General features: G+C 41.7%; 2 protein-coding genes across 2 annotated transcripts in view; one reads left to right on the top strand and one right to left on the bottom strand.

Annotated features, from left to right (window-relative positions):
• Window positions 1-3868, bottom strand: part of cenpp (centromere protein P) — a 114448-nt gene extending 110580 nt beyond the window's left edge. The window contains 3 exon segments of the mRNA XM_030730425.1: window positions 151-305; window positions 404-561; window positions 3743-3868. Coding sequence (XP_030586285.1) covers window positions 151-305; window positions 404-561 — 313 coding nt within the window. The 5' untranslated portion in view covers window positions 3743-3868.
• A 412-nt stretch (window positions 3869-4280) lies between these two features.
• nol8 (nucleolar protein 8) lies at window positions 4281-21003 on the top strand. The gene is given in 20 exon segments (XM_030728485.1): window positions 4281-4313; window positions 5026-5174; window positions 6957-7019; window positions 7548-7626; window positions 8310-8466; window positions 9260-9540; window positions 10005-10264; window positions 10744-12170; window positions 12436-12630; window positions 12843-12863; window positions 12865-12972; window positions 13191-13305; window positions 16095-16227; window positions 16318-16376; window positions 16379-16397; window positions 17488-17789; window positions 17883-18024; window positions 18522-18583; window positions 18744-18826; window positions 20316-21003. Coding segments are annotated over 19 exon segments (3687 nt in total). The 5' UTR covers window positions 4281-4313; window positions 5026-5053; the 3' UTR covers window positions 20376-21003.
• The last annotated feature ends 391 nt before the right edge of the window (window positions 21004-21394 follow it).

Genomic DNA, 21394 nt, shown 5'->3' with positions numbered 1-21394 from the left:
CATGACAACATTATTGGAAAAAATGGAAATACTATGTGATATAAATGATTAATGATGCATCTGATTTATATTTTGATTGAATTCTAATTTATTTAATTCATAACATCATCATCTCACAGTGAAGGCTGTGGTTTGAGACGATGCTCTTACTGCTTTGTAGAGTCTTTGCGGTGCAGCTGTTCAAAGTGATGCCATTCATCTCTGTCTGCAGCTTCAGATCCTCCTCCAGCTCCTCCACCTCCTCCTTCAGTCTGGACAGCACCATCTCCTTCCCTCCTGCTTGTCTCTCTCCGCACATGTACGCTCTGAAGGCAAGTAGTTTAAGTTATAAGGCTGTAAATCGTTTGAATGTGAAAGCCAGTGTGAGACAGATTTCGAAATGTAGAACAATAATTAAACTCACAGGGCATTTTGGATTTGTCCTGTGTAGTGAAACGCTATCTCCTTATGGTTTTCTTGCTGTTGGCGCTGCAACTCCTCAACTTCAGCTTGAAGATGCTTGATGTGAGCCTCAAGTACCATCATTTCCTCTGTGTTCTCATCACTCATCTTCTCCTCCATCTTAGGGATAAACACCAAATAATATAGTTTAAAGAACACACACACACACAAATATAACTTTCAGTGTCATGTTACAACCATTTTAAGTTAAAAAAAGAACAACAACAACAAAAAAACAAATATAGACCCAGAAGAGCAAGGAAATACTCAAAGAAAAATCTGTAGGACTAAACTTGTCAATTTTCAAGGTCAAGATCAAAATGGTAAATTTACAAGACAAAAGAGTCAATTTTCCACGACAAGTTTATAATAATTTATAATAAATTATGGATCTGAAATTTACAGAATAAAGTCATAAATGTACAGGGGAAAAGCTCAGAAAAATTGTATTTGGATGGGAATTACATCTCTTCAATTTGCAGAATTGGCTCAACCTCATTACACCACAGACACTGCTGACATTTTTTTTATACCTGCGGTTAATAACCTAATCATTTTGTAATTGGATGCAATAAAAAAATAATGGTGACTTAAACTAAGAATTATGATTTATTATAAAAATTATTCTGAAGAAGCCATTTCCTTCTCTTAACTAATGGGAGCATGCCCCAGTTTAGGTTAATCCAGCTTTGCAGAGTGAACTGATTTGAATCCATGACTCTTGGAGTCTACCAGGGTAGCTTTGCATTGATTCACAGTTCAAATTAATCTCTTTTTATTTTACACTGGGCTGATTTTATCCTATGTCTTAAACAAGCTGTTCTACTCCTCGCCCTTTAAGCTAACTTTGATCTGATTGACTGGTATGAACGGGGAGGTTTTTCTGAGGGGCTTCCGTGCCGAAGACGACCTCATTAGCAAAAGCTGCTCTCACTGACATCATAAATCCAAGAGTAGAAAACAAAGTGTCTGAAAGAGCATTTAGAGCAGACTAAAGCCTGAGCTTTTCTCCTCACAGGGATTACTTGCACATAAGATGACCTCATTATTCCAAAGTGTCTGTGTAGATTCTCAGTTATCCAGGTCATAGTAGTCTCTGGAGCTTGAAAAAGGCGACTGGACTTCTTTTTGTTTCTTGAAGACGTTTCACCTCTCATCCGAAAGGCTTCTTCAGTTCTCAACCAAATGTGGAGAGACCCAGGTATTTAAACCCCTGTGGGCGTAGTCCCCTGGAGGTGGTTATGACCCTCTATTGATCATGTGCTTGAACACATGTGCCCAGGTGTGAAGGGGGCGTGGGTCATATTTAATCAGTGGTTTCAGTTGAAACCAACTTAGGACTCCGCTCCATTGTTTCTTGTGGCCTATTGAGGTCACTGGAACAAAGGTGTGAATGGGGGTTGAGACGTCTGGGAAGGGAGCTCAGGACAGCACTGTAAGCGGGGGAAAGTTGGTGACGTAATCCACCTCCTCTGTTCAATGATGGTTGTTCACAGTGGACATAGATGGCTTCTTTCACTCCTCTTTCAAACCATCTGTTTTCCCTGTCCAAAATGTGGACATTGGCATCCTCAAAAGAGTGCCCTTTTTCCTTCAGATGCAGATGTACTGCTGAATCTTGTCCTGTCGAAGTGGCTCTTCTATGTTGTGCCATTCGTTTGTGAAGAGGCGGTTTGGTTTCACCAATGTAGAGGTCCGAGCACTCTTCACTGCACTGAACAGCATACACTACATCGCTGATCTTGTGTTTGGCGGGTTTGTCCTTGGGATGAACCAGTTTTTGTCTTAGGGTGTGACTTGGTTTGAAGTATACTGAGATGTCATGCTTGGAGAAAATTCTTCTGAGTTTCTCTGACAAGCCTGACACATATGGGATGACAATGTTGTTCCTCTTGTCCTTCCCATTCTCTGTAGTTTGTGTTTGGCCTTCATTCCTGTGCATCTTAGCTGATTTGATGAAGGCCCAGTTGGGGTAACCGCATGTTTGAGGGCTTTCTTAATGTGTGTGTTCCTTATGCTTCCCTTCTGCCTTAGAGGGAACACTTTCCGCACGGTGTTGTAGGGTCCTGATCACCCCAAGTTTGTGTTCCAGAGGGTGGTGGGAGTCAAAGAGGAGATACTGGTCTGTGTGTGTGGGCTTCCGGGTAAACTTCAATGTTGAGGCTTCCATCTCCTCGATAAGCACCGCACAGTCCAGGAATGGTAACTTGTTATCTCTGGTGTCCTCCCCTGGTAAAACGTATGTATTTATCCACTGAGTTAATGTGACGAGTGAAGGCTTCTACTTCTTGGGTTTTGATTTTGACCCAGGTGTCATCTACATATCTGTACCAGTGGCTAGGTGCCATCCCTTTGAAAGAACCAAGAGCTTTACTTTCCACTTCCTCCATGTAAAGGTTGGCTACAATGGGAGACACTGGGGAGCCCATGGCACATCCATGCTTCTGTCTGTAGAATCCATCATTGTATTTAAAATATGTTGTGGTAAGGCAGAGATCTAAAAGTGCACAAATCTGATCTGGGGTGAGCTGGTTCTGTACCTGGGTCTCTCCACCATTTGGTTGAGAACTGAAGAAGCCTTTCGGATGAGAGGTGAAACGTCTTCAAGAAACAAAAAGAAGTCCAGTCGCCTTTTTCAAGCTCCAGAGACTCATTATTACAAACTTCGTTTAATGTGTACATCATTGTAACAGTATATTATATATATATATATATATATGTGACACAAAATAGGGAAAAGCATTATACGTCCACTTAAAGCTGATACATACACACACATCTATCGACTTTTAACCTACAATGGTCACAAAAAGGCTCACAAAAATCAGCGCAACATGAATACAATGAAACAGCATAAGAGGGATTATAATACAACTGTCATAAAAGAGTATGAGTAATTTACGACACGCAAGCCATGATAAAAACACGCGGGATGAGATGTCTGATTCTGTAATGCTGTAATACTACGAAGCTGTGAGGAAAACATTAAGCAGCGTGATGACAAAAGTTACTGAAGCTGTGAAAAGGTGACTGTGGAACCACTGAATTTACAGAGATCCTTTTTTCTAGGTTTTTAAAGTGTAATCACCCATCCCACGGCTTCGTAGAGCAGTCAAATAGATCAACTCTGGTGACGCTGCTTTCATTCCCAGCTGTGAGACCTAGCTAAAGTAACGCAATAAAAACAACAAAGCTAACGCCCCGTAATATATCCCATTACAGGGCCGAAGTGTGTCTAAAAACACACTTCTGCACCACTAACGGATGCACAGGAGCTCCGTCATATTTATCGAACATTTACCTGAATTTTTACGTGTTAGGTCTCCGTTTCTTCGCGGACGTAAACAAACGCTTTCCGAACCTCGCGCCCTCTGGACTCTACCACTTTTCCCGAATCGGACGGGGGAGAAATTACTTTCGTGAATAAAAGTGACACCAGTACTGTATTTCTGTAGAAACAAATACCACTGATCTTGACAATTTTATATTTTTAATATATTTGAGTGCTTTAATATTGCCAATAAGCCATAAAATGCTAGCCCACTAGGAATTTGCGAGACTCCTCTACCCCGCGTAGAATTAGTAGACATCCGCAGCTGTAGCTACTGGACCATAATTAGTGCTTTCCCCCGTTGGCTAATAAAATAACATATAAAAATTATATATTTTTTTAAATGTGATAAATAAACAGTTTTATATTTTAAAAAGCATCCATATCTGCCGTTAGCTGTATGTTTCTTTCTTTCTCTTTTTTTTAACCACCGTTGAGCCTGCGGAACGCTTGGGCTCCTGAGAAACACATTGCGGATGGAATTGTCTGCAGGAGTGCAACACCGGACGGAAATTGTGGGAACACCAGCTGGACACGTGAGGTAAACATTTGTAAATTTTTCCGATTCTATGTGTATTAAACCCGTGATAACAAACGAGAGCAGCTATAAATCGATTGATTTAGAGCTCATATTTCTCGCAGACGCTCTGTGACTCTGTTTGAGCTCCTCCAGGGTGAAATAGATCCAGATACTTAGTTTTAGGCAGTTTCCACTCTACTGGAGCCACTCAGCTGCAGCTAAAACCTTCAGCTTGACCCTTAAGTTGTTTATTCTTCGACACTACTTTAAAAGATGCTTCAGCTTTAAAATTATTATGGAGGCTGTGGTTTGTAATGTGGTTGAATCTGCTTCATACTGAGAGGTACTGCAGTGGACACATTATTAGAAACAGTATAAATTCATGCAGAGCAGAAAAAGAGTGCAGGTCCCATCTTCCGTAAAATCAGTGAGAGTCTCGTGTCTGTTATATATTTAGATTTCCAAGGTGGAGAAAGCAGATACAGATAGTATCACCAAGCTGCTGTTTTGTGTTTGTGCAGATTGTTTGGCTTTTGTCTGAATATCAAGGTAGTTTTTTGTATGTATTTATCTGTATATTTTACAAATGTTTATGTATGCAATATTTATAAATGTGTAAAATATGCAAGGCAATGTTTCAAATATATTAAATATGCCTGGTTGATCAGATGAACAACAATTTACCAAGCTTTTTGATGTGTAAGTCCCTAAAATTACCACCTTGTACTTACAGTGCACAGTGTTGTCGTGATCACGGAGCAATGCGGCGGCTGTACGTCGGTGGGTTAAGCCACACTGTCACTGAGAAGGATCTGAAGGATCGGTTTGGAAAGTTTGGAGCCGTGGAGGATGTGGAGCTCCGGACCAGAAGGGACCCAGAAGGTGAGGAATCCTGTACCCACTGATGCACTTTGACAGCCAGAATGGTGACAAAAATAATGTTTGATGTTTACAGTTTGTTTATCTAATTTTATTCATATTCTGAGACTTGAAATAATCTGTCACATTCAACACTGTCAGTGTCAGAAGTTGTTGCCTTGAAAGACAGCTGATATTAAAGAATCAGAAGCATAATTTAAAGTTTATTTTTCAGAAGTTAAAATCAAAAGAAAACTTTAACTGTAAAAGCATTTTCTTTTACTTTACATTTCTATTTAAATTTTTAAGGATTTAAACACAGTATAAATTTGAGTTTCTTTACATCTAATTTAAATGCTAACTTAAAAAATTACCGTATTTTTCGGACTATACGTCGCTCCGGAGTATAGGTCGCACCAGCCAAAAATGCATAATAAAGAAGAAAAAACATATATAGGTCGCACTGGACTATAAGTCGCACTTTTTGGGGGGGGGGGGGGGGGGGGTTGATAGAATCCGAGACTCAGAGCACAAATTCCATCTTGAACGGCAATTAAAATAATAATGGATTAAAGAACAGGAAGAACACGGTTACACCTACGTTATGCTAACGTAGCACATTCAGCTACATGACGCACAACGAACACGTGTTCGGTATTGTAACGTTGTAAACACACTTCCAAAGTCGGCGATATTCACAACAAAGGTCGTCTTTATTAACAGAAAAACGGCTGCTGTAGGCCACAGCCACGCCAACCACAACTACAACAGCGGAACAGCAACACACACACAGGCAAGCTCTCGGTCTTTTTCTCTCTCTCCATGCTGCCTTCACGAACCTCCCGAACAGTCCGAATCCCACAACATCAACACGCTCTCTAACTAAGAGAATCGCTACAGTATGTTAACGTAACATTAAGTTATTCAGATAACCATAGCATAAAGAACATACTAACAAGTTAACCAAACCATCAATCCATTGAATTCTTCATCCTCGGTGTCACTTCTAAACAATTCCGTACACTCCGTAGACGAAGCGCCGCTTCCTCTTCTGTGTCGCGTTAGTCAGACTCGTCGTCAGCTGCAGTTCCAATTATTCCAGCCTTTCTGAATCCCAACAGGATGGTTTGTCACTGAAGCCCATGTTTTCTTGATCCATCCAATGACTTCCAGGAAAGTTGGGTGGCGCATTCTCCCAGTTGCCGTTAAGCTGTGCTCTCCATCCACTGCGCCCACAGGTTACGCAAGACTGCCTTAAAGCTGCAGTTCACGGAGATGTCAAGTGGCTGGAGTATTTTGGTTCATGTGTTATAAATGTCACATATACGTCGCTCCGGAGTATAGGTCGCACCCCCAGCCAAACTATGAAAAAAAGTGCGACTTATACTCCGGAAAATACGGTAATTGCATTTTGAAAGTCTTGTTGTTGTAGCACACCCCAAAGAATATCACCTTTTCAGCTGCTGATGCTTGAACATCAAAAATATATTTTAATAAAAATACCATTAAAAATTTTCAATACAACATTGAAATTTAGTAAATTTTTTGTCAGTGACCATAAAAAGACTATCAGAAAAACCATGCATTATTCTGGATTTAGATTTAGCTTAAAAACTGATGAGTATCATTTCTTCAGAAGCAATATCAACTACACAGAGTTCATAACTAAACAGTAGTCAAAATGGCTGTTATTGTGGGAAGGAACGTTTCATGCTTGTTTAACCATCAGTTCCATGTTATGCTGTTATATTTTAGTTTGTTAAAATTTCTTATATCTCCTTACGCCTATTTTTTTTCCTCCTGCAGGTGTTCCCTTCAAAACATTTGGCTACGTTAACATCAACATTTCAGACGCTGACCTGAAGAAATGTAAGTGACCTTAGTGGCTGCAGGAAATGCACACATTTAACTGTCTGAGTTTTAAGTCGTTATGAGTGATGGCCCCAAGGGGTTTTATTGTCATTCCAGCATGTGTGTGTGTGTGTGTGTGTGTGTGTGTGTGTGTATATATATATATATATATATATATATATATATATATATATATATATATATATATATATATATATATATATATATATATATATATATTCACATGAGGAAAAACTCAATTTTGCACTCAGTTTCTGATTAAAAGTCAGCAAGAATAGAACAATACAATGAAAATATAGTAACAGTGTAGTTTCATGCATGTGAGTGAGAATGATTACTTCTTTATCTTCTGTTTGCCCAGACTTTAGAGAACAATTCAAAACAAAGTCTGACATCATTGGGTTGGAGTCATCACCAGTGACGACTTTGACGTCACAGTGTTAACTGCGTTCTTTCAACTGGAATAAAACTGTTTTCTAAAATAACATTATGTTACATTATGAGACTGGCGTGTTTCCTCTGCAGGTCTGACAGTGTTAAACAAATCCAAATGGAAAGGAGGAACTCTGCATATTGAAATAGCCAAGGAGAGTTTCCTGCACAGGTACAGCCACGCCCCCCTCATCATGTAAACATTAACACAGAACTTGAAAGGATTTTTCTGGGAAACATGAATTATTGTCTGTAAAGTGTTTTAAAAAATCCCAGCCCCACTTTGTAAGTTCGTGAAGCCCGAAAACCAAAAGTTATAGTTTACAGCGATATGAAAGAATTCTCAGTGTGGAGAAGCTGAATCTAGAGAACAGCTGTTTGTGCTTATAAAATAGTTGATAATGACTTGCAGTCTGTAATTTTGATCATTGATAAATGAGGTTTGTGAAAACCAAACCCTTCACAATAACATAAGATTTTACTTTTTTTTGTTAGATGCAAAGTTCTGCATGTCACAGAACAGACAGACGTGAAGGATTCGTCTAAGGCTCAGAAAAAGGAAGTGACCCCCAGAATAAATACAATAGGAGTAAACTCTATGCAAGAAGCAACAAAGTGGGGAGTGATTTTGTGTTTTTTTCACTCAGACTTTAATATCAAGGCTCACACATGTTCATTGCTTGGTATGAAACTTGAGAAATTTAATGTTCCCCAAACTCTTAAAAAGCTGATTTCTGCACCTGTATGAAATTAGTCCTATCTGTTAACTCGAGAGCTAAAAGTTTAGCCTTAACTAAAAAATAATAATAAAATATCAGCAGGTTTTGGAAGTGCGATGATGTGTTTGTGTAATAGACTGGCTCAGGAGCGGCAGGAGGCAGCAGAGCAGCATCTCCGGCAGCCGGCAGCTGAGGACAAGAGGCAGAAGCTCCTGGACTCGCTGAGCAAATCTGGTGTGAATAATTTCACCATGAAGGCTGCAGTTCCAGGGACTGAAATCCCAGGACACAAGGTCCAGTCATACTGTTTCTCTCAACATGTTTGTGTGAAATATATATTACTTCCATTGTGCGGCACATAGTCACAATGTGGGAAAAACATTGAGTCCCTTTAAGGTAAATTATTAATTTGTGGCATGAAGGTTCAAGGTTGGGGTTAAAGAGGGCCTGTAGTGAATGATCTTATTAAACCTGGAGTGGTGGCCTAGGGGAGAAGAAGAGGGTTCATCACTGAGAGGACCCTGGTTCAAATCCTCGGGCTGGCATCACTGTGGGTCCCTGAGCAAGCCCACCCCCCCAGGTTGCTCCCCGGGCGCCCTTTGGCTGCCCCCTGCTCCATGCTGTGCTGTGTACTACATACTCCATGTGTGTGATGGGTTAAATGCAGAGAATGAATTTCACTGCATGTAAATGTATGTGACAAATAAAGCTCTTTCTTCTTCTTCTTCTAAACATGACCAACGTTTCAAATAACGAGGTCAGAGTATGTACTTGTAATCCCTATGAGCAAAAACAGGCACAGAAGCACAACCCGTGTGCTGCTCATGTCTTTTGCTTACAAGCTGCAGCCAATCAGAGAGCAGGTTGCTAAAAGGCGGCAGAGCAAAATGTCTTGTTTCAGACGGAGGATGAAGTGAGAGGCTGCACCGAGGCCCAGTGAGATAAATACTGACTGACTGATTAAAAATTGTGGGATGAGAGTCATGTCAGAAAACAATGGCAGCCTAAGGTTTCATCTGTGTGTTTGTCAGTGAATCACAGCTGAGGCTGGAGGTGTTGACTGTCCTCTGGGCCCTCTGGTTTCAGGACTGGGTGGTCAGTAAATTCGGACGGGTCCTACCCATCCTGCAGCTCAGGAAAGGCAACAAATCTCGAACCCTGAAGTACGACCCATCGAAATACAGCCATAACATTCGCAAACTGGACCGAGACGCCAAGCCCGATGAGTTCACACCCATCACCCAGCTCACCTGGGAGGTGCAGGGTGGCGATGATGACATCAGTAAGAAGAGGCGGGGCGAGTTCCCCCCATCTGAGCCATGGAGACCCAAGAAGAGTCGGACGGAAGATGCTTCTGGCAGAACCAGGTAACCGTGCGGCCTTTTCAGGCTGTTTTGATGATTCAGTAGATACTACTGATGGTCTCCAGGATTTTATATTTTCATAATTCACAATTTTTATTTTTTATTTTTTTGTGGGAATATACTGAACATTTCAGGAGTTAAAATATTGTTCTGTATTTTAATTTTATTTTTGAGTTTCTGTCTGAAGCTTCAAACTAGCTGTTAAAATTGGCAAAAATTCTTATAGATTTTCTGTATTTCTGTACTGTCCATGTTATTTCCCCAGTTCTCAAAGGTTCCTATTAGATTCTCTAAAGTTCTAAATGTTTGGGAAATTCCTGGAGTTCTTCAAGCTTCACCACTTCTGTTTTCATGAATTTGAATTTTTCCTGGATTTACGACATTTAGAAAATACTAGCAGATTCTGGGATTTGGGAATATCAGATCATGAATATTTAATGTCCCTTTCTTTGTTGCTTTACCCTTAGATTTGAACACCCTGTTAACTGTGTCAGTTACTCTGAGGCTCATCGGCTCTCCAATGGATTTGAAAAACAAAACAACCACAGACCGGCTCAGAGGAAGTGGACGCATTTTTCTGACAGTGATGTCGATTCAGACGAGGAAATCCGCAGGCTAGTAGCAGCTCAGCAATCCTCCCGTTTTACACCGCAGCAGCAACAGGAGGTGGAGGAGGAGACTCTGGAAGTGGTTGGATACGACTTCTTATCAAAATCGTCTCGCAAAGGTAAAAGATGTTTGTTCATATTACTTTCGAATGCACAAATACAGGATCAATGACTTCACACACAGCATGGTGTCATATTGAAGTAAACACGAAGGCCACTGAGTTCAGCGTTCATGATTTCATTTATAAGTCGACGTGTAGTAAAAGCCACAGAATTCTTGAACACAAAACATCAAATAACCTGATTTTTATTTGTGGATTTTGTGGAGCGTTGACTGATGTGTGTGTGGGTGCAGAGTTTGAGGCAAAAGTGGGGAGATGCTCGTCAGTGCAGAACTGTTTCGAAACTCAATTTAGCATAACACAAAATCTTCCTCGTTTCCAACATAACTGTTCACATGGAGTTCATGTTTATATATATATTAAAAAAAAAAGAATCAGACCAGGACCTGACTTAGGGCGTCACATGGAAGTGGCCCAAATCATTTTCATTTTCATTGACGAGCTTTGGAATAACAAGTTTTTCTTTGTGATTCCAGGTGATCAAGAGGATGATGATGATGATGATGATGATGATTATGACTCCGCTGACACAGATGAACTCTTTGCGTCGAGGAAACCTCCCCCTCCTGAGTGTCAGGAGAAACATACTCCACCTACAGTGGAGCACCTCTCAGGAAACAACATGGACACGAAGAGAAAAGCAAAGAAGAGCAAAGCTGGAGAGCGAGAGGAAGAGGACGGATCAACAGATGATGAAGAACACCTTACTTCCTGAAACCCATCTTCCGTGCAGCATAAAGAGGATTCTGAGCAGAAACTTAATAAGAAAACTGCTCTCGTAAAACCATCCTTATCACAATCAGATAGTGATGAAGACGATGAGAATGAGGTAGACTCGGAAGATTCATGTTCAGACTCTGATTATGAAGCCATGTTTTCTAATGTCACCCAATTGGAGATCTCCCTGGCTGACCTGCAGAAGCTCGCTGAAGAGGCCCAGCAGAACTCCAGGACTACAGCTCCCAGCATCCTCGGTGCCAAACTGGAACAAAAAAGAACCCTCACGTCCGGTCCTGCAGAGCAATCTGCTCCCAAGAAAGGCACCACGCCTGAGGAGATCCTCGCCGCGATCATGGAGGACGACAGCAGCGAGGATGAACAGAAGAAGAAAAAGACAAAACGAAAAGCTGTCATGTCAGCGCCACTGCCTGCCTTCCAGGGCACAAAAGCAATTAGCGAGGTATCGGAGACAGATGAGCACAAGAAGGGACAGGAAGAAGAAGAGGAGGAGGAGGATGGAAGAGGAAGAGAGGTTAAAAAACAGAGGATGAACTCTGACGCTCCACAGCTGGTCCACAAAGCAACAGACGGCAAAACCAGCACGAGTGTAAGGGATCAGAAACACGCAGAAGCAAAGATCTCAGACAGCAGTGGGCAAGAAGAGGATGACGAGGAAGAAGACGAGGAAGATGACAATGAAGAACATGAGAGTGATGATGTGGAAGAAGAAGAAGACATGGCTGCTCCTGATGTTTTCAAAATGATCCAGAATAGAGTTTGTGTAATCCCAGAAAAAGCTGAGATTAAGTCTTCATCCAGCAGTGATGATGAAGAGGAGGAGGAAGAGGAGAGGGTGAATGCCAGTCAGACTGTTGTAAAAGCTAAATCTTCATCTTCACCTTCATCCTGCAGCTCATCTGGGGACGATGAGAACGAGCAGCAGATAATTTGTGCTGAAGGTCCTGTGGAAGCAGCTCTGAGCAGTGAGACCTCCACCAGCGAGGAAGAGGAGGAGGAGCAGGAGGAGGAGGAAGAGCGGCCACCTCCCCGGATGGCGTTGGGAGTTGAGGAGGAAGAGGAGCGGCAGAGACAGGCCAACATGAGGAGGCTGGCTGCTGTACAGCAGAGACAGAAAGAGGCTGAAGAACACAAAAGGCTCATTCAGGGAGCGCTAGCCAGCCTGGTGAGAGTGCAGGGTGTATAAGTCCAAGGTTTAATTCTGATAAACTGATTGGTTTGGGATTTTAATTTAAAATTTGGTGCTTTGAATATTTGTGTATTGGTTAGTTTGTATTAGTTCCTTCCTAAATATTAGCATTTCTTCTGTGCTCTACACAGCACTACACTGCTTTCTGGCTGTGATGTAAAGAGAAGAGTTTTTATGAGAGGATGAACTCATATTTTTAGTAATGATTAGTGATGATGATGATACCCTGTATCTTCATCAGGATGCTCCTGCAGCAGGAGCAGGGAAACACATCGTCTTTGGCTCTGATGATGATGAAGATGATGGTGATGATAAAGGAAGGACGGTCCCAGAGGTTTCAGCATCAAAGAAGACGCTATTCCAGGACAGCCAATCAGAGGATGAGGCCGACGGTGACGAAGCCGCAGCAAATGGGGGCGCCAAAGTAAAAGAGAAGGTGAGTGAAGATTTACTGAGCTAAGGTCCTAACAGAACCACGACTTTCTCCCTAGATACTGATCTTATACTCTGTGTGTGTAAATGGCTTCTTCCAGTATTGTTGCACTGAAGTCCTTATTATCAGTGTAATGGTTCTCCAAATGCACCTCTGATCATTACAGATGTTTTAAATGATCAAGCCCAAAATCTGCTGCATTTGTGTTTTTTCAGATGCGTCTGAAGTCATCAGGCCCCTCAGCTGTTTGGCAGCAGTGATGATGAAGATGATGATGCTGAGAAGGAGGAGGATGGCAGTAGGTTTGATATCAAGCCTCAGTTTGAAGGTCAAGCAGGACAAAAGGTGAGAAAAGGAGTCTACACTCTGCTGCTCCCAATCCTGTGATTCCCAACCAGTTTTCCTCCTCCTTTTTTTTTTTTCTTGGTTTAAATTTGTAAATGATTTTAAGTTTTAGGTGTTCATAATGTCTGAGTCATCTGTGGATTTGTGCAAACTAGTACACTACTAAATATTGGCTGCCTCCATCTGATGTTGTTTGTTTGTTTGGTTTTTTTGTCCAGCTGATGGCGCTGCAGTCTCGCTTCGGGACAGATGAGCGTTTCCGGATGGACTCTCGCTTCCTGGAAGAGGATGAAGAGGACAAAGAGGAGGAGTCACGTGAGACTGCGGATGCAGGTACAATAGCTGTTGACTGCAGGAAAGCAGGGCAAGGTCTGAGACCTAGTGGTTTGGTAACTTGAGATTTAACTCTGGGGGTTTTGGTGGTTCTGTGGAGCAGACCAGCATGCATACAACCACCTCTGGAAATTAGTGTCACAAGATCCTTAATCTCTCATAGGAAGGATGAGAGATTAAGGATCTTGGTGTGCTGATAGTTAGGGAATCTCTTGTTTTCAGAAGCTTATGAGTGTCATTGAGAGACTCAGATCCAGCCTAAAAAGGCTGATAGGATGTTCAAATTCACACCATAGATGCATCTACTAAAAATCTCGGATGAGTTAGTTCTTATGATAATAATGTCAATCACAGAAATTGACCTCATTCTCGCTGGATTATATTATGATTTTAGCATTTCTTATTCCTGGTTCTTACGCAGTCATTTGCTTTTGAATGAATAAGATGAATAAAGTCACTAAAGGTTCATATGCATCCAATTAAGATCTACTGAGACCTGTAATTATGTGTTTTAGAACTTGTACTTCCAGGGGACTCGTGCCACTTAAAGAGGCAGAGGGGGAGCACTGGTGATTGTTTTCTCCTGCTGGCAGCTTTAAAGCTGTTTCATTGTTCTGAACACCTTTGTGTAGCAACACAATCCTAAGACAGAGAACACTTAAGCCTTTGTAGACTCACCAGTTTGAATTATGCTTTTAGCCAAGCCAAGTTTATTTATAAAGCACTTTAAAAACAGCAACCACTGACCAAAGTGCTGTACATAAAACACATTTGGACAAGAGAAATTAAAATTTACAAAGATAAAGATTTAAAATTACACACAAATAAACAACTATAAAATGCATAATTTATCCTAACAATAAATCAATAAAATAATACACACAAATAAAACCAATAATAAAAATCATAATTTATCCTAGAAATAAATAAATTACACATTCAATAGACAGCCGCTCCTATTAATCAAAGGCCAAATGAAATAAGTGGGTCTTGAAGAGGCCTGTTTAATCTCTATTGGCAAAGCGTTCCAGAGTTTTGGAGCTGCCACAGCGAAGGCTCTGTCTCCTCTGAGCCTCCGCTGTGTCCTCGGCACATCCAGGAAAGCCGATCAGCTGATCTGAGTGACCGGGAAGGAGTATGTACGTGCAACAACTCGGAAAGATAAGGTGGGGACAAGGCCATGAAGTGACTTAAAAACAAATAAAAGGATTTTAAAATGAACTCTAAAATACACCAGTGCAGTGAGGATAGAACAGGGGTAATATGCTCTCTCTTTCGCGATCCCGTCAATAGGCGCGCGGCAGCATTTTGAACCAGTTGCAGACGGGCTAGAGCAGACTGGCTAACACCAACATATAAAGCATTGCAGTAATCCAGTCTAGTGGTAATAAAAGCATGGATCACAACTTCAACTTTTATATTGTTTGTTCTTTACTTGTTCCCAGACCATTACTGTTGCAGCTCAAAGAATAAGGCTGAATACATCTAAGTGATGCAGTAATTTAAAGGATTACACAGTTGTAATTATAGTCATGGCTTCCTGACGATGGTGATTTTAACTTGCACTTTACTCACAAGAGATCATAAGTGCACATATACACCGATCAGGCATAACATTATGACCGCTGACTGGTGAAGTGAATAACACTGGTTATCTCTTCATCATGGTGCCTGTTTGTGGGTGGGATATATTCAGGAGCAAGTGAACATTTTGTCCTCAGAGTTGATGTTAGAAGCAGAGCGAGTTTGACAAGGGCTAAATTGTGATGGCTAGATGACTGGGTCAGAGCATCTCCAAAACTGCAGATCTTGTGGGGATGTTCCTGGTCTGCAGTGGTCAGTATCCATCAAAAGTGGTCCAACAACAGGGTCATGGGTGGCCAATGCTCACTGATGCACGTGGGTCCAATCCATCAGAGGAGCTACTGTAGCTCAAACTGCTGATTCTCATAGAAAGGTGTCAGAACACACAGTTTATGTATGAGCTGCATAGCAGCAAACCAGTCAGGGTGCCCATGCTGTCACCTCTCACCCACCAGAAGCACCAATAATGGGCAGGCGAGCATCAAAACTGGACCACAGAGCAATGGAAGAAGGTGGCCTGGTCTGGTATTCACGTTTTCTTTTACATCACGTGGATGGGCAGGTGTGTGTGCCTCGCTTACCTGGGGAACACCTGGGACCAGGATGAACTATGGGAAGAAGGCAAGCTAGCGGAGGTAGAGTGTGATACTTTGGGCAGTGAGCTGCTGGGAAACTTTGGATCCTGCCATCCATGTGGATGTTACTTTGACACGAACCTCCTACCTAAGCATTGTTGCAGACCACGCGCACACTTTCATGGAAGCAGTATTCCCTGATGGCTGTGGCCTCTTTTAGCAGGATAATGCTCCCTGCCACAAACAAAAATGGTTCAGGAATGGTTTGAGGTGTTGACTGGCCTCCAAATTCCCCAGATCTCAATCCACTGGAGTGTCTGTGGGATGTGCTGGACAAACAAGTCCAATCCATGGAAGCCCCACCCACCTGCTTCCAGGACTGAAAGGATCTGTTGCTAACATCTTGTTGCAGATACCACAGCACACCTTCAGGGGTCGAGTGGAGTAAAAGGGGGACCAACACAATATTAGGCAGGTGGCCATAATGCTTCATCAGTGTATCTTATTGATCGTTGTATCTGCTTGTGGAGAGCACATTTAGATTTACACGTAGTTTTGGGGGTCAGGCACGAATGCGCCACATTCACTGCTTTGTTCTGGATTTTTTTTTGTGACATGTTTGTGATTCAGAGACAAAGAATACCCTGGTAGAAGATGATGAGGATTTGGAGGAAGAGAAGAAGAAGAACCTGTCCATTCTGCAGAGCGTTCTTGGCCAACAACAATGCAGCAGCAAGACTGCAGGCAAAGCCAAGAAGTTCAGGTGAGCTTCACACAGTCTGAACCAGAACAGGTGCTTCATCATTAGGGAGAAAATAAAGGAACTTAAAGTTGTGTGTTTGTGCGTTTGCAGAGATGTGTCAGCGCTGCATTACGACCCCAGCAAAGAGGAACACGCTGCGTTTGAGATCAAAAAGATGAAATCAAGGAGAGGTACGAGCCCAGAAACATGACTTTTCACCTAGAATGTATCATATTAATAAATTGATTATCCGTATTAACCAGATGTGACATTATTAAAGGAAAAATCTGGGATTTTATAGTTTTTCTTTCAAGAAATTTCATGGAAACTTCCACACCCTGTGTGTGGGATTGGTTTCCACTGAACACTCAGAAATCTGTAGCCTGGCGTTGGAAATTTCATTAAAACAACAGAAAAACTAGCTGAGTAAAAGTAATCTGTAGCAGGGATTCTAATATCACAGTGTGGCTCACACACTGTAAACACCATAGTGGCTGTGCAATGGTGTGTACCCAAATTATAACAGCTGAAGGGGGCTGGCTGCACACCCCGCGTGTAACTGCTGTAGTCTTGTCGGCCCTCCCTCACACTTTTTCCTGAGCCACTCTGCCCGACCTCTCCTCCTGCAGCTGAGCAGCAACCAGAGTTAGAACGACATACTGCCGTAAGTGTGTAATTATGCATCATTATAACACTGGTTTTACTGTTTAACCTGGATTGGGCAGTGTCGTGCAATGATTTTTATGCGCAGCACTCTTAATATTTATGTAAACGAAGGATTTCATATCATTTTTATAAAGATTTTGCTCATCAACATGTGCAGGAGAAAAAAAACACGGCATCTAAAATTGGCTTTGAAACCACTGGACATGAGTTTTAGGGTCTTGTTCTCTAATAGATGTGAAAACCAAAAATAATGAAACAATATGTTGTTACTGATATAAACAATGTACCATTTTGATTGCATGAGATCTAGTCTTGAGAACAACGTAAAACTTTTTTTAATCCTAAAATTTGGGAAAATTTGTTTGTTACAGCAGCAAACGCGATAAACAATGACTTCACTACACACTTGAATGTGGTATGAAAGATTTCCTGTATCTGTCCTTGTGTGAATCAATCTCTCTCTGCTGCCCATCAGGTACTTTGTGCAGCGGTTTCTTTGCATAGAAACCAGTTCAGCGTTCACACATTCAGAACGTCCTCAGACTCCACAGCATCCACCTTCTCAGCTGCACCTGTGCTCCAGCAAAATTGTCATGTGATCTGTTGTTTTCACAGCAAAGCTGCCAGGAAGAAGAAGCGGGAGGAGGCGCAAAAGCTTCCCGAAGTTCCTAAAGAGATTTATTACGACGTGTCAGGCGACCTGAAGGTCGTGTTCGGCCAGAGCAAGCATGAGCCCGCTGAACAAGAAGAAAAGGCAAACTGGGACCAGATGGAAGAAGAAGAGGGTACAGAGAAGGAGGAAGAGTTCGCCCCATTGGCCTCTGTTCTCTCTGCTCCCGGTGCAGAGAACGAGGATTCATCTGGATTTAAATTTTCCTTCTTTGGAGATGACACAGAGGCAGAAAGTAAAGAGACGGGTAGGTAGAACCTCGGATACTGATCTCAGTCTTCCCAATACAAGAATATGATGTTTGTTTGTTTTTTAAGTCTTTCGGTCTTTCTCCAAACAGCCGAGTACAAGGTGGAGGCCATACAGGCTCCAAAGGTGTCATGGCAACAAGACCCACGTTTCCATGACAGCAGCTCAGAGGAGGAAGAGGACGAGCAGGAGGAAGATGAGGAGCAAAGCAGCGCCGCAGCTAAAACCACAGAGTGAGGAAAAACAAACGTTGATCCTATAAAACCGCTTCTCGTGTGCCGGGACTAAAGCCAACCTCTGTTTTATCCAACAATCATCCCAAATCCGTTACATTCAATTCCAAAGTGTTACATCCCGGCATGTGAGGAGCTAGAAGCAGTGACTGTTTGGGGTTATTGTTTGAAAGCAGTTTAGGAGAAAGACGAGAAGTTGTCAGCGTAGTTGCTGCTGCTTTCACACACCTGACCCCTCACTGCATAAAGTGCATATGATTGTGAGACTGTTTCAGAAAGGGTCACCCCATAGCTCATCCAACCCAGAGGACCCTTTTAATCCACACGATCCCCCATCTTCTTCCCACATATCATTTATGCTGTGGAATAAAAGCAAAATGCCCAAAATTAATATTAAAAAAAGGAAAGTTATAAAACTAAATGGGCACACAAGGTTCAAGTAATACTAGATACACAATCATCTGAGCATTTGTGTGTTTTCTTTTGGGTTTTTACAGAGCGGTGACTCCGTCACACACTGAGTTCTTCTTCTTCTGCACCGATGACGACAGACTGACAGGTGAGATGGTGATCCCCAAAAAAAAAAAAAGAGAGAGAGAATTAATTTATTACTTATTCCCAAGCCTCACTGCTGCATAGGTAGATGCATTTTAAAGTTCAATAAAACTTCCAAATTTGTGTCCTGCTTTTGATTTGATGTCACCGTTTTTCTCCTTCAGAGGGTCCCAAGTTGTTCTGCCGTGTGTCGGAGTTGGAGGAGCAGCGGGAGCACTGGGAGGAGAGGAGGAGCGCGCTCAGACAGGTACAGTTTACATGAATGCTGTCAAAACTAGTCAAAGCAAACTTTTTCAAATCTTCACAGTTTAAACATTTTTGACGATAAGTTGTTTATACATTACTATAGTCACTTTATTGTTGTCAATTGTGTTAAAGGTCTGTTAATTTGAATGCTAGTTTTTGAGTTTTCCTGAGAAAATCCAGTAATTCTGGCTAGACCAAAAAATTTGTAGCCACTGCTACATGTACTAGGAATAAAGTAGCTTAAAGTGCCAGTCAGTGAGGCAGTGCCATACCTCATGGAGTTCTTAACGACCTCTGGAGGTACTGCTTTTCCTAACTGCCTGGAAATGGCTCTTCCCAAGTGTATAACATGTGATGCACCTTGGACCTTCTTTGTATGTTTGGGTCACTTAGTACATAACGGTACCCACAAGACGCAGTTTGTGGTGAGGTCACCCTTCTAGGCCTTTACGGACCTGTGATGCCAAGGAGCTTGGAGGCTTGACATAAGTTAAAGCCACTGGGAACATTTTGCACACACCACCGTTGATTTCCTGCCCGGCTGAGGTCTCAGTGTCAGGACTGTGTCTGGGAGGCTGGGTTCTGAGCTCCATTCCTGTCTGTCCATCCATCCATTTTCTTTACCGCTTATACAGCTTTGGGATGCAGGGGCGCTGGAGCCTATCCCAGCTGTCACAGAGTGAGAGCATGGGTGCATGCTGGACAGGCCACAGGCACCGACAGGCGGTCTTCTTAATGATTTTTGAAACCCAATCACAGAGCTACAGCAGCAGGGAGAAAGATTTCTGTGGCTGCAAAGCTTCGACCACAGAGCTCCAGAATCATAAACCCGCAGCAGCAGTGAACCTTTAATCACCCCTTTAACAAACCCAGCTGTCTTCCTCGCTGCAGGATCTCAGAGTTCTGGCATCAGTTTCTTGGATTGGAGGTAATCCAGGAGACAGAATTGGGGCAGGACTATATTTCTGTGTTTGAAGAAATCCTTTAAAGTTTAGAAATGTTGCTCTATCATGAGTAAATAAGATGAAAATATTAGAGCTTCAAATGCTGCTTATGAGTTTAATATTTATAAATACTGGCAGACAGTGAGTTTAATCTGCTGCATCACTCAGTATAAGTCTCAACTTAATACAGATCAACTCTGTGGGTGCATAAAGATTTCCATACACATCTGCATGTGTCAGATCTGATGGTTGTGTAGAAAAAGTCACGCGATCATAAAAATAGCCAAGGAGCTGTTGTTTCTTATTAAAAGTAATTATGCTTAGTTCAGATTTTTCCTCATGCATACACAAATCTAGCAGTTTAACAGCTGCATATTTAAAAATAATTGAACTTAAAAATTGGGCCCATACCCCTTCAAAACGGATTATTTTTAACAAAAGCCTTTATTGTTAAAGACTAAATCCAGATATAAATATTAAGTTCAGACTGGATGAACTGGCTTGAGTTATTTGGCAGAGATATTTCTGATTTTTCTGTGTCCACAGGAGTATCGCAAGAAGCACAGGGATGCTAAAAGGAAACTGACGTCCTCCTTGAAGAGCTGAGGATTGTGGGAAATGAAGTCTTTGTGTTTCAGCACTCATGGGTCTGGACCTCTGGGATTCGTGCCTGACTGATCATTTCTCCTTTTTGGTGCTGTTTTGCCTCAGACTGATGGTAGCAGTCAGCAGGATGGAGAGCAGATGGCGGCCAAAGACTGAAATCATCTGAATGTTTAAGATTGTCCAGCATTTCAGATTTATTGTTCTAGTAAATATCAATGTCTCCATGAGAGATTAACAGCAGCTCCTAGCTTACTGCAAATGTGCAGCAACACCCATTTATGGAGGACCAAACCTGCTATAAAAATGGACAAACAGAACGGTCAAATAAATAAAGAAATATGCTCATTAATATTAAAATGATTAAAATGGAACTTAACTGATCATTTTTTTCCTTACAGTTGTTTCAGGATTCACGAATATTGATGTATTTTTTTTTTATATCACCACTTTTTTGTTCTCTTAGTAGTTTGTTTTGTTTGTTTTTGTGCGGGTTTGGTCCTCCATACTTATGAGATGAACCAGTTGAATAAGAAGATTCAAACATCTGTCACCATTGGGGACTTTTTACCTCATGAGGAGATGTTTCTGTTTCACGTTGTGCTTTGTAAAATAAAATGAAATGAGATTTTGTTTGACTATAAAGATGGTTTCAGTTTGTGGGAATATTTTGTGTCCAGTTTATTAGGTACACCTAACTTAAACATGACTAGTGTAAATAAGAGTTTGTAGCTAAAGTAGTGGTGAGTCTTGGGGAGGTTGGTGTCAGTCCTTGGGTCTGGATGGAAACATCACATCTCACTGTGGATGGATTTTCTATTACACAACAATTATACATAAAATTGCCAACTAACAAAAGGGTTTGTTTTTTTATCAGAAAGTTCTTGGATTTTGTCCACCAAATTCGTGGAGTTTAACATAATTCAGTGCATGTGCCATTTTTCACCCACAGTCAGCGTGGACCTCTGAAAAAACTGCTGCCCACCTTCGTTTACTCAGTAGTGGTAACAAAGATACACATG

This window comes from Archocentrus centrarchus, chromosome 5, assembly GCF_007364275.1.
Source record: "Archocentrus centrarchus isolate MPI-CPG fArcCen1 chromosome 5, fArcCen1, whole genome shotgun sequence".
Classification (NCBI taxonomy): Eukaryota; Metazoa; Chordata; class Actinopteri; order Cichliformes; family Cichlidae; genus Archocentrus; species Archocentrus centrarchus.
This window is presented reverse-complemented; position numbering and strand designations above follow the sequence as displayed.